This window comes from Leucopleurus acutus, assembly GCF_964270905.1.
Source record: "Leucopleurus acutus genome assembly, chromosome: 17".
NCBI classification, from domain to species: domain Eukaryota; kingdom Metazoa; phylum Chordata; class Mammalia; order Artiodactyla; family Delphinidae; genus Leucopleurus; species Leucopleurus acutus.
The window spans coordinates 12,584,001-12,596,691 of NC_139159.1; the positions used below are offsets into that span (position 1 = coordinate 12,584,001).

Genomic DNA, 12,691 nt, shown 5'->3' on the forward strand with positions numbered 1-12,691 from the left:
TATTTTAAAAAACAAAAACGTCATATTCAACAAAAATTAAATATTATCTATTCATTTAAATAATTCTATGATTATTCATAGGAAAAAGTAAAATATATTTTGTTAATTTCATTAAGAAGTTTTATATATGTAACATGGTATTTTAAAAATACATACATTAATAATGCTTATTATATCCTAAGATATAGGATATAATAGGAATAATCGCATAGCTGGCCTCTTCGTTCTATGAAGTGAGATTTCAGTTATCTTTACATTTTGTTTCTTTAAAAAGTTTTGAAAATTGAGCATATTAAATAAGTTTGTGTGTTGTAAGATTTGGAAAATTCAAAGAAATGGAGAAAACAAAACATTGCCTGTATTCCACAACCAGAAATAATTACTGACAACCACGGATAACACTTTAGTATATTTCTTAGCATTGTTTTGTTTTCTAGATGTGTATTGTGTGTATATGTGTGTATTATATAAAAATGGAATTCTCTATTTATACAGTATCACATTTTACTTTTTAATATTGTATTGTGAGCATTTTACCACGTCTTTCTTTAAACACAATTTTTAATGACTGATAGTGTTCCAAGTACAAATATACGAGTAATTTACCTTTAAAAATATACATGACTGTTATTCCTGTGTATTCTCTGTTTCCTACTCTTGGCTGGTGGGGTAGAGGGTAGGTAAGGTGTGACTCTCACATATGTGTTTTGAAAAATCGTCTTGGATGTTTCTGATATACCTTCTGTCATCCCCTCTTTCCCCCAAGAGAACCACTGTACTAGCATTATGATTAACCAAGTTTACTATAGCTATGAGCTTTGAAGTGGTTTTGCCATACGTTAGTTTTTATACTCAAGTACAGCATGTCATAGAAACACTCTCACAAATCTCCTCTGTGAGAGGGCAGTGATTATCTCTCTGATACTGTATAACTTGGTACCTATTGAAGAGCATTGGTCCATTTCCCCTTATATAGTGCGGATTCAGGAATGTTATTATTTGTACGGATCTCATAAAGGGACTCCCCACCTTCTCCCCTTTAAAATGAAAGGAACTCCTGTATGTTCTTAAGGTGCCATTTGGCAAGTGTCAAGCAATGAAAACCTTGATCAGTTTTATCTACGGAACCAAGAGTCTCCAGATCTTCAGAGGATTTGTGCCAGTGAAAATTTGGCAAATGGCCAGCAAGTTCTACACATTTATGACTAACCATTTTTGTTGGTAACAGCCACATTTTCTTTTTAAAGAAAGAGTGTCTGATGTCTTAATTATTTCTGAACAGCAGATCTTTTTCATGTTTTATTTCTCAATTTTAACTTTTGCTTTTATTAAAATATCAAATTTAAAGTTGACCATTTTTGTAGATCCAGATGTCATATTCATATTTCTGAAGGCTTGCTGATAAATTAACTAAAGAGTTAACCAGCTCTCTTTCTCTAAGAAAATCATATTAATATAATATAAACATGTACCCAGTGATTTGGACACCAATATTAGTCTATCTCTGTATTTCGGTTTGAGACAAACAGGATTTCTGTTTAGATCCATTTTCCACAGCTTCGTCAACTTGTTCAGTAAACACTCCAAATCCTATCGTTAGAGAAGAAAAAAGCAAGACACAGGTATTTCATATTATCAATATTTCTTTCATGTCAGTTAACTGTTTTAAAAGGTAATTACTGTTTTCCATGGAGTTCTAGCTCAGTGCCAGGTACTTAGGTTACAATAAATGTTTATTTGATAAAATAGTCTATACTAATAATAGAGAGGACTAAAGATGAGGCAAAAAGTAGGGTCCTGAGTTGGGGGACCACAGAACTCTACTGTCACACTCCCTTAAATGGACCCAACCTGCAGCTCAGAAACCACTTTGCCTCTGGCTATCCATGCTACAGAAGATGCCCTGTTCTTAGTGGAGCTTATGGAAGTTTACAGATTAAGGCCATTATGGAGTAGTAAGTAAGCAGTCCATTGACATTACAAGCAATATTTATTGTTGCTTTTTCTTTTTAAAAAATCTGTTAAAAAAATATCAAAGGGGAAAATAGGAGGAAAAAAAAAAAACTTGTGTGCTTATCACCCAAAGATCACTTTTAATATGTTATGTATCCTTCTAGTTTTCTTTTTGAGCATAGGGATTTCCTTTTTAATTGTCATCATACTGTAGGTACAGTTTTGTTTTATGTACATCATAAACATTTGCATGTTTTAATAGCTCATAAGAAAATCAGCTTATTGATATTTAAAGGAATAATTAAGTTATTCCATGGTTGAAAATCCAAATAAATGTGAGAAAAACAGATTGATCGCCTTTAAGAACCAGCTGTCTCAGTTTGCCCTCTTCACCTCCTCTCTCTCCCTATTTGAATTTTTTTTCAATCCAATATCTCTGTCTCCAATGCCTTGTTTTTCTCTCATTCCTTTTCTTGCTTTCTCCCCTTCCTCATTTTTTATGTGTATATTTTACTTTATCTACTATTTTTTTAAAAATTAATTAATTTATTTATTTTTGGCTGCGTTGGGTCTTTGTTGGTGTGCGCGGGCTTTCTCTAGTTGTGGCGAGCAGGGGCTGCTCTTCGTTGCGGTGCGCGGGCTTCTCATTGCAGTGGCTTCTCTTATTGCAGAGCACAGGGTCTAGGCATGTGGACTTGTAGTTGTGGCATGTGGGCTCAGTAGTTGTGGCTCGCAGGCTCTAGATCGCAGGCTCAGTAGTTGTGGCACATGGGCTTTGTTGCTCCACGGCATGTGGGATCCTCCTGGACCAGGGCTCGAACCCGTGTCCCCTGCATTGGCAGGCGATTCTTAACCACTGCGCCAGCAGGGAAGTCCCTTAGCTACTATTTAATGGAAGTGAAATATACTTTATACTTTATTTCTTATATCAATATATGCCCCAAACTTAATCTGTAAAGAATTACTCAAAACAAGTAATGGAAAAACTTTTTCTACTCTATAGCCCATGATTGATTTGTAAAAATTCAGTGGCCACAGGCAGAAAAATAAGAAAAGGAAAAATACCTTCAGTAGGGCAAAAACATTACTTTAAAGCAAATGTTTTGCTAATATTAATAATAAATACTGATAATAACTAATTCTGTGGAGAGCTTTCTGGTTGTCAGAGCACTGCCGTATATGTGATGTTGTACACATCCAGGAGGATTGCATTTCTTTAGAATATGGGTATGAGGATTTCAAAGTTAGTAAAAGTTCCAGAGGATAGCAGCAGACAAACACCTATGATTCTTTTATCTGTTTTCCTCAAGCCAAGACCAAACTTATCATAGGGTATAAGGGAAAATTGGGAAATAAAAGTTATGGATTAATTCATACATATTCTTAATTGCAAAACTGAAAGTAATTGATAATGCATTGCCTGGTATTTTTATTCCCCATAGCATTTCCTCACCTGCAAAGCTTGATACCATTCAGCTTTGTATATCCATTTAATTTAACTATTTATACCTTCCATCTTATTCTTTGCTTGATCCATGTTTACTGTTGCTTAGATATTTCATTTTTCCACTTTTGGAAATTTTTCTTATGATAAGACTGCATTTACTCTTTAGGTTTTAGAAAATTTTTTTTTCTTACTATGAAGCTTTGACAGCAGTTCCCTTCTATATATTAAAAATCCTTCCCAAACTTTCATATCCAGGAGGTAACAAATATGGAACATCCAGATATGTGCCTGCATCTACATGAAGAAATGCTGTCTTTTGGGGAATAATTAGAAGAACAGCCAGATGTCCAGAACCCACTGCAGAGCACTTTAATCTTGCTGAGACCAATGTCTTCGTATATAAAATGGTGGCTCGAGTTCTGCCTACTTCATTATTCATCAGATATTGAGTCAAGGGCTAAGTTCTGTGCTAGACTCTAATGTATTCAAATAAATAATTTATGTGAAAAATATAAGGACTTGTTTTAAAAATATACAGGCAACCCTAAACTTTCTGACATTGCTTCTTACTATTTGACCTTAGGCAAGTCTGTATCCTCATTTATAAAGTAAGGATAATTAGGATTAGTTGTGGGATATAAAGTGCGTGGAACAAAGCAGGTAAAGAATACATGTGTTAATTCTCTTCCTCTTTGCCTGCTCTGCCACCCCTCAGTTAATTCCCTTTCTCTTAATTTTGGTCAGCAGAGAGCAAAAATTGTTGTAAGGGAGAATAAGCTTCTGATCCACTGACAAGTAATTGACTTCGTAAAAGAAAGCTCTCTTCAGAAGTTGTAACTTCATCCTTCAGTCCTGGGCCCTGGATTATGCCCTCTTCACAGCATTTGTTCCACAGCTTTTGATACAGCCATAATTATTTTATGTGAGAGTTTCACTGTATTTCTCTTGGTTTAAAAAACTCTAAGGGGGCTTCCCTGGTGGCGCAGTGGTTGAGAGTCCGCCTGCTGATGCAGGGGGCACGGGTTCGTGCCCCGGTCCGGGAAGATCCCACATGCCGCGGAGCGGCTGGGCCCGTGAGCCATGGCCGCTGAGCCTGCGCGTCCGGAGCTTGTGCTCCGCAACGCGAGAGGCCACAACAGTGAGGGGCCCGCGTACCGCAAAAAAAAAAAAAAAAAACTCTAAGGATGGAATTGTGCATTGCATCTTTGTACATCGTTGAATATGATGCCCATCATCCAAAAGTTAATAATAGCAGTAAGAGAACTTTAAATTTATATAGATAAAAAGAATCCTGTAGATTTTTGTTAATTGTTCCTCACTTGATGAATTATCCTCAACATACTCCTTCCAGTGTATGTTTATTTAAGACTAAACTAATCCTGTGCTGCAATATGATTACTCTTTGGATACGCTCTGGTTGTTCATTGCCTTCCTGTCTTTAATAAAATGCTTTCACTTTCCTGCCCTTCAATAAGTTACTAAAGGGAGCAGACACTTTTCTGGACAGTCTCTGTATGATAAATGATCATGTCACGCTATCACTTAGAGGAGTGCTGCAAAATACTAAAGAGCCAATTCTATTTCCCATGCAGGGTTGGTGCCTCAGCTCCTGTATAGGAGCCTGCTGCACTGGCAGTGCTCTCTCTACAATTAATGATGGCTGCTGATGAACCTGTATTGGACCAGAGTGCTCCAATCTTTATCGGAAACGTCTAGCCCAACTGTCCTAACTAAATCTAAAGACAGCCATTTGTCATCCCCCTGACTGCCTGTCATCATCTGCCTGGGAAAATCTATAATTTTTGGCTTGTTCCTGACTAAACTGTGGAGTGAATAAATTTATCTTTGGATTACTCTGCTTGTCAGGATCAATATTGAGCAGAGGTTGAATAAATTAGAAACTGGAAAAACATGACAGGCTGTAGTGGTTTGTTCATTTGTGTCTTATAAATCAAATATTTAGTTTATTTAAGAGGCAAGCGCGTCAAATTTTTGATTTCCACCATTCATTCTAAGATGCTTTACCTCATGATAAATGGTCATCAGAAAACCAATGAAGTAAATCACTGATATATCTGACTGTGAGATGAACTTTTCAGATCATTTTATTGATTTAGCAAACTTTGCAGAAATAAAAACTATAGGTAAAGATTAAAATTTTTTTCTTTCAAGTTTTTATACATTTTTGCAACCATGATATTTGACCTAATAGTGTCAGCAAGATATATAATGTTGGCCCTAGAAAAGTTCATGGCTCATCAAGCTACTTGTAGAACTCCAAGTTTTATTATAGTTATTAAAGAATTTAATATTTTAATACATTGCTGCATGCTTATTTAAAGGAGTTACAGAAAAAAAAGGAAAGAAATGTTAATCAAAAATAAATATCATTGAAACTAGAGCCGTAGAGTTAAAGAAGGGAGTTTCTAAAGTATGGAGTATTTGACTTACAACCTTTTTTTCTCCTCCTCAGTGATTGGTTTTGCCACCAGTTTTATTGGGGAGAACTGAGTCATCAAGCACAGAGTTTTCTCAGTTATCTGCCTTTGGTCTCACACTTCCTCTTCCATTCTCTTTCCGATTTTTATTAACAAAGGAAAAGTCCCACCTCTTTTCCCAAACTAATCAGTTCTCTCTATCCCTTCCCCTCTCCACAGGCCTCCTCCTCTTGGGATCATCTTTCTCTTGCATTTCCATTTCCAGTCTATCCCTCACCTCTGACTTTTATCCTCTTACATACCATCACTACACTTCTTGAGTCCAGACCAGTTCTTCTCAAACTTTTATGTCCTTACAAATCACCTAGAGATCTTGTTTAAATGCAGGTTTTGATTTATTAGGTCTGGGGCAGAAGCTGAGACTCTGCATTTCTGATGCTGATGCTGCTGGTTCTAAGACCACATTTGGAGTTATAAGAGTCTAGGTCACTGCCTCTGCTTCCTCAGTCACTGGGCATTCCTGCAGCCTGGTGCTTTTGGTCAGGCACTGCTAACATTATCATTGAGCTACACATTGACAATTTCGGACTCTTTTTTTTTTTTGGCCGCACCGCACTGCATGTGGGATCTTAGTTCCTTGACCAGATACCGACCCAGCACCCCCTGCTTTGGGAGTGTGGAGTTTTAACCACTGGAGCACCAGGGAACTCCCCGGACTTTCTTAGTCTCATTCTTTGGAGCAACTTACCCTATTGACCGCACCCTTTATGACTTTTCTTGCAGGCTCCCTGGATCCTGCATGAATCTTTGACCCACAAATAACAAACCTCTGGCCCTAGAAATCCCCAGTATATAAACAGGCTGCTTCCTAAAAGTTGCTTTTGAGAATGGAGAACACATCTTGTTAAAAAAAAACAGTGCTATGCCTGGTGGACTGTTGCCTGAATCAGCCCATAAAAATATTTAGTCAAGAAAAAGCCCAAAGAATATCTGTGCAGTGATAGTGCAATAAAACCTCCCTGTAATTTACCACCATGTTTCCCCAGCAGTGGAGCACCCTCTGGGGACAGAAGTAGGTGTCCCTGCAGCAGACCGTCAGGGATCAGTTCTCTTGCATCCTTTTCTATAATCTACACTTATTCCTTTCAAACAGTGTTTTTCTTCCATGGACCACAGAAGAATGTAAAGTCATGGTTAGAAAAACTTTTTTCTCCTGTAACCCACCACCTTCTCCATTTATAAGCAGACCCTTTACAGAAAAAGGATGGCCAGATTGATGGAAATAGTAAAACATCTATTACACCAAGGAAGGAAGGGTCATCTGTATGTGAGAGGAAGAACCAGATTTTGTGGGAAGCCACATTGAGCATTTTATCATACACTGTCTCCTCCCCTATCTAGGCAATCTCATCCATGATGACAGTTTCAGTGGGCACTTAACCAATATGCTGAAGACTCCCACATTCTTCTGTCCACTGAGCTCTGGCGTCATATAACCAATTGTCTTACTGATATTTTCTCTAGAACAGTTCAAAGACACCTCAGATTCTATGTGACCAAAACTCATGATCTCTCTCTCGCCTAAACCTGACTCTTGAGTTCCCTATTTTCCATTGTTCAAGGCAAAGCTATGGAACCATTCTTGACCTCTCCCTCTTCCACACTCCCTATATCCAACTCACCATCAAGTCTTGTCCACTTTACTTCCTAAACAGATTTCCAGTCTGTCGGCTCACTTCATTTTTACCTGTTCAAGTTTCCACCATCTCTCACTTCCTAACCAGCCTGGCCTCTTTCAGTCTATTCTCCACACTGTATCCACACTGATCTTTTTAAAATGCTAATCTATAATTACATCACCCCTGGCTTAAACACCTTCAGTGGCTCCCTACTGTTCTTGGATAAAGACAAAACTCTATCATGGCCTATGCAGCTCATCTGCCCACCAGCCTCTATTTGCGCTATGCTCCATCTTTACTGTCTCTGCTTCTCTTTCCTCATCTTTGTCATACTCTTACCTGCCCCAGGGCCTTTGCACATGTTATTCTCTTTACCTGGTAAGCCCTTCTGTTCTCTCAGAGGTCAGCTCAGCAATACCTTCCTAAGGGAAGCCTTCACTGGGCTCCCTAAGGCAAATCCCCCAGTTACAGGCTTTCAGAGCAACATACTTCTCCTTTGTTTCACTTGCCACGGATGCAATTTTACTTTTGTTTTGGGGTAATTACGTGCTTAACGTTTCTCTTCCTCTCAATGCCGAGAGCTCTTTGAGTCCATGGACTGTATCTGTTTTTTGTTGTTGTTGTTGTTGTTGCGGTACGCGGGCCTCTCACTGTTGTGGCCTCTCCCGTTGCGGATCACAGGCTCCGGACGCGCAGGCTCAGCGGCCATGGCTCACGGGCCCAGCCGCCCCGCGGCATGTGGGATCTTCCCGGGCCGGTGCACGCACCCGTGTCCCCTGCATTGGCAGGTGGACTCTCAACCACTGCGCCACCAGGGAAGCCCTGTATCTGCTTTTTGCTCACTATTGTCTCCCCCATTGTCTAGGAAGTGCTGCCACGTGGTAGGTGTTTTGAATGAATGAAGAAGAAGAAATAGTGAATGCATATATGATTGAATGGTTTAGAAGCAGGATAAGAATTTTAAACAAGAAATTATATGGAACTGTTTTGAAAAATTTGCTGGTTAGAGGTGCTGCAGACATAGAGAAAGAGAGGAAAGACAGGATTTATCTTCTATTTTTTTCCTCTACTCCTCTGCCATTCTCACCTTCTCCTCCCCCACCCCAAGTCTCTGCCCTGGACTTTGGACTAGGGAATAGGAGAGATGATGGCAGGGTTAGAGGATCTTGGGGGAAGGAGTCCTTGGCAGCTGTGAGTCTGTAGAAGTGAGAGGGAAGGGAATGAAATCCCAAACAGCAGGAAGGACAGAAGCCACTTGGCCCAGCTTCTTCCAGGTCCTTATGCAACCATCCTAAGTGATTATTATTTTTTTCATTTTTTTCTTTTTTCATGTATTTTCTGTAGATGCATATGAGGAACCTACAATGGCTATTTAAAGGCAGCTGGTCTAAGTGCTAAAAACCTTTGGTAATTATAGTGGTTTTGTTAGAATTCTCTAATGACGTCCACTTCTTTTTCCCCATGGCACAAAGCTGTCTGTTGTTGAAGACTCTTAGTTAGGATGGATGTCAGCGACTTTATGTATGGCACATTGAGCTTTCTCTCCCATGGCACAGGGTTTGATGTCAGCAGCTTTTGGGCAACTTCAATCAATGAGTATAAAGAATGGAAAATTTAAATCCAAAAAATGGAGACACTGATCCCAGGAATAGATACAGAGAAATAAGTTAATATTCTGATGCTAACATTCATGTCCTTTGACTAAGCCTTCAGAGGATGATTTAAAATGGACCACAAAAGCACATTTCCGATGACTCCTAGGCAAGTCTATATTCAGGCCTCCAAGAAGCTGTGTCTAGGCATTTTTAATTGCTTGTGTCTTCTTGCTGGAAGTAAAAGAACTTCAGATTTCATCCTCACTCCCTGAATATCTTTTCTCTATGGGAGGGAAAAGCAACTTTTGGCTTATCCCAGCCTCTGGAACTTGCTAAATGGTTTGCATTCCTTCCCCAGATAGTTGAATATTTTAAATTGTTCTTGTATTCATTCATTTTATAAACATGTAGTAGGTGTGTACTATGTGCCAGGCACTGGGCTGAGCTCTAGGGAATCCTGAAATCAACAAAAATTCCTTGCTCTTAAAGGCTCTCAGTCTAATGGGGGATATGGTGATATACAATAACAATGATATTAACCATTTGTTCCTTACCAGCCATTCACTGTTTTTTAAATTATGTTCTTTTTTTTTAATCAAAGCAATACAATCAACACAGTTAAAGAATCAAATAAGACCATAGGGTTTATAACAAAAAGTAAAGAGTACCTTTGGGCTTAAAACAAAACCACATTCAACTTCTTCAGCTGTTTCTTTCTTTCTTTTTTTTAAAAAAACATACATTTTATTTATTTTTATTTATTTTTGGCTGCATCAGGTCTTAGCAGCAGCAGGCGGGATCTTCCTTGAGGCATGCGGGATCTTTCGTTGCGGCACGTGGGCTTCTTTCTAGTCATGGCGTGCGCTTTTTCTCTTCTCTAGTTGTGGCATGCAGGCTCCAGGGCGCGTGGGCTCTGTAGTTGTGGCGTGCGGGTTCCAGAGCCCATGGGCTCTGTAGTTTGCGGCATGCAGGGTCGGGTCTCTAGTTAAGGTGCGCGAGCTCAGTAGTTGTGGTGGGCATGCTTAGTTGCCCCATCTTAGTTCCCCAACCAGGGATCGAACCCACGTTCCCTGCATTGCAAGGCGTATTCTTTACACTGGACCACCAGGGAAGTCCCCCTTCAGCTATTTCTATGCACACTTACCTCCACATTGCTAAATAACAACTGCTGTTTATTGATTTTTAAATCTTAGGTATTTACTGAATTCCTACTATGGAAGATGATGATTTAGTTTTCATAAGTATTACTCCAACCCCTACGACTCTTCCCTTCCTCCATCCTGTCAACAGAGTCATACTTAAATTAATAAGATTAATATCCATTGACCATATTACTAAGATCACTTAAGTATTGTTCAGAGCTAAACCACATAATGCACTATGGTTGTTTCTTATTTTCCCTAGAGTTAAAAATTGGTTGGTTATTTATTTGCTTAGTTTTCTATGTATTTATCACCAATTCAGCCTGAGGCAGCCTGGGCTAGTAGATGTTTTCCTAGGACATTCCTTCACTTCAAATTCCCTTCAGATTCTTTCTGGGAATTTCCTTAACCTTTCTTCTGTTTCCTAGATCCCATGTCTTCCCTCTTCCTATTTTCCTCTCCTGTTTAGGTGGAACACATTTTCCAAGAGCTGCCTAAAAAACGTATGTGGGACATAAATTTTTTTGAAACCTTGCATTTTTTAAATGTTTCATACCTCCATAATTGCTTGAAAAATTGACTGAATTTATAATTCTAGATAGAGAATATTTTTAACTCAAAAATTTGAAGACATTATTCTACTATCTTCCAGATTGAAAAGTCTGATGATTCTGATTCCATTTTGATTTCTGATTCTTTGCATTATGATCCTCTTTTCCTCTGTAGAAGCCTTTAGGAGCTCTTTACTCCTGGTGTTCTAAAAACTTTTAAGGATAGACCTGGGTGTGAGTCAGTTTTCATCCACTGTGCTGGCATTTGGGAGACTGTTTCAATCTGGAAACTCATGTCCTTTGGTTCTGGAGAATTTTTCTAATATTAAAATTAACTATTGAATTATAATTTACATATAACAAAATACATTTATTTAAATGACCAAACCATGTACATCCATACAATGACCACCAATCAAGAAAGAACATTTTCGGGCTTCCCTGGTGGCACAGTGGTTAAGAATCCACCGGCCAATGCAGGGGACATGGGTTCGAGCCCTGGCCTGGGAAGATCCCACATGCCGTGGAGCAACTAAGCGCATGCACCACAACTACTGAGCCTGCGCTCTAGAACCCATGAGCCACAACTACTGAAGCCTGCGTGCCTAGAGCCCGTGCTCTGCAACAAGAGAAGCCATGACAATGAGAAGTCCACGCACTGCAACGAAGAGTAGCCCCCACTTGCCGCAACTAGAGAAAGCCCACGCACAGCAATGAAGACCCAACACAGCCAAAAATAAAAATAAATAAATTAATTAATTAAAAAAAAAACATTTTCATCATCCCAAAAGATTCACTTATGGCCCTTTCCAGTCAGCCTCTTACCATTCCCATCAGGCAGCCATTGATCTGCTGTTACCATATACATTTGTTTTTACTTTTCAAGAGTTTCATATAAATGGGGTCATACTGCATGTACTCTTTTTTTTGTATGGCTTATTTCACTCAGTATAATCGGATTTTTATCAGTGTTGTTGTGTGCATCAGTAGTTTATTCTTTTTTATTGCTGAGTGATATCCCATTGTATGGAACACAGTTTGTTTCTCCATTCCCGTTTGAGGAAGATTTGGTTGTTTCCAAAATTACAGATAAAGTTACTATAAATATTTGCATACAGGTATTTGTGTGAACATAGGTTTTCATTTCACTTGGGTAAATACCTAAGAATGGGATTGCTGAGTCATATGGTAAGTGCATTTTTAACTCTATAAGAAACTGTTAAACTGTTTCCCAAAAAGGTTGTACCATTTTACATTTTCCTCAGCAATGAATGAGGGTTCCAGTTGCCCCACATCCTCATCCAAAATTGATGCTGCCAGTCTCTTTATTTTTAGCCATTCTAGTGGGTCTGTAGTGGTATCTCATCTTTGTTTTAATTTGTATTTCCCTGATGAATAATGATACTGAGTATCTTTTTTTTGTTTATTGACCATTAGTATATGCTCTTTTGTAAGTTTTTGTTGAAATCTTTAGCCCATTTTTAATGTGTTGCTTGTCTTCTTACCATAGAGTTGTAAAAGTTTTTAAAAATATATTTTGGATAAAAATTGTTTGTCAGGTACATGATAGCTAATATTTTCTCTCTGTGGTTCACTGTTTCATTAATAATGTCTTTCAAAAGGCAGGTTTTAAATTTTGATGAAGTCCAGTTTATCAATTTTTTATAAGTCATGTTTTTTGTGTTCTTTTAAAGAACTCAAATGTATGTTTTTTTTCTAGAACTTTTATTTTTTAGCAGTTAAATTTGGATATGTTATATTTTGAGTAAGTTTTTGTATATAGTATGAAGGGTGAAGGCTCACTATTTGGATGTCCAGTTGTTCCACCAGCATTTGTTGAAAAGATTATCCTTCCCTCATTGAATTATCTTAGAACCTCTGTAAAA

General features: G+C 38.4%; 1 protein-coding gene across 1 annotated transcript in view; it reads right to left on the reverse strand.

Moving 5' to 3' along the window:
- PPP1R42 (protein phosphatase 1 regulatory subunit 42) overlaps positions 1-12,691 on the reverse strand; it is a gene marked incomplete at its 3' end in the record, with an annotated part of 39,171 nt that overhangs the window by 15,407 nt on the left and 11,073 nt on the right. The window contains 1 exon segment of the mRNA XM_082859004.1: positions 1,473-1,590. Coding sequence (XP_082715130.1) covers positions 1,473-1,590 — 118 coding nt within the window.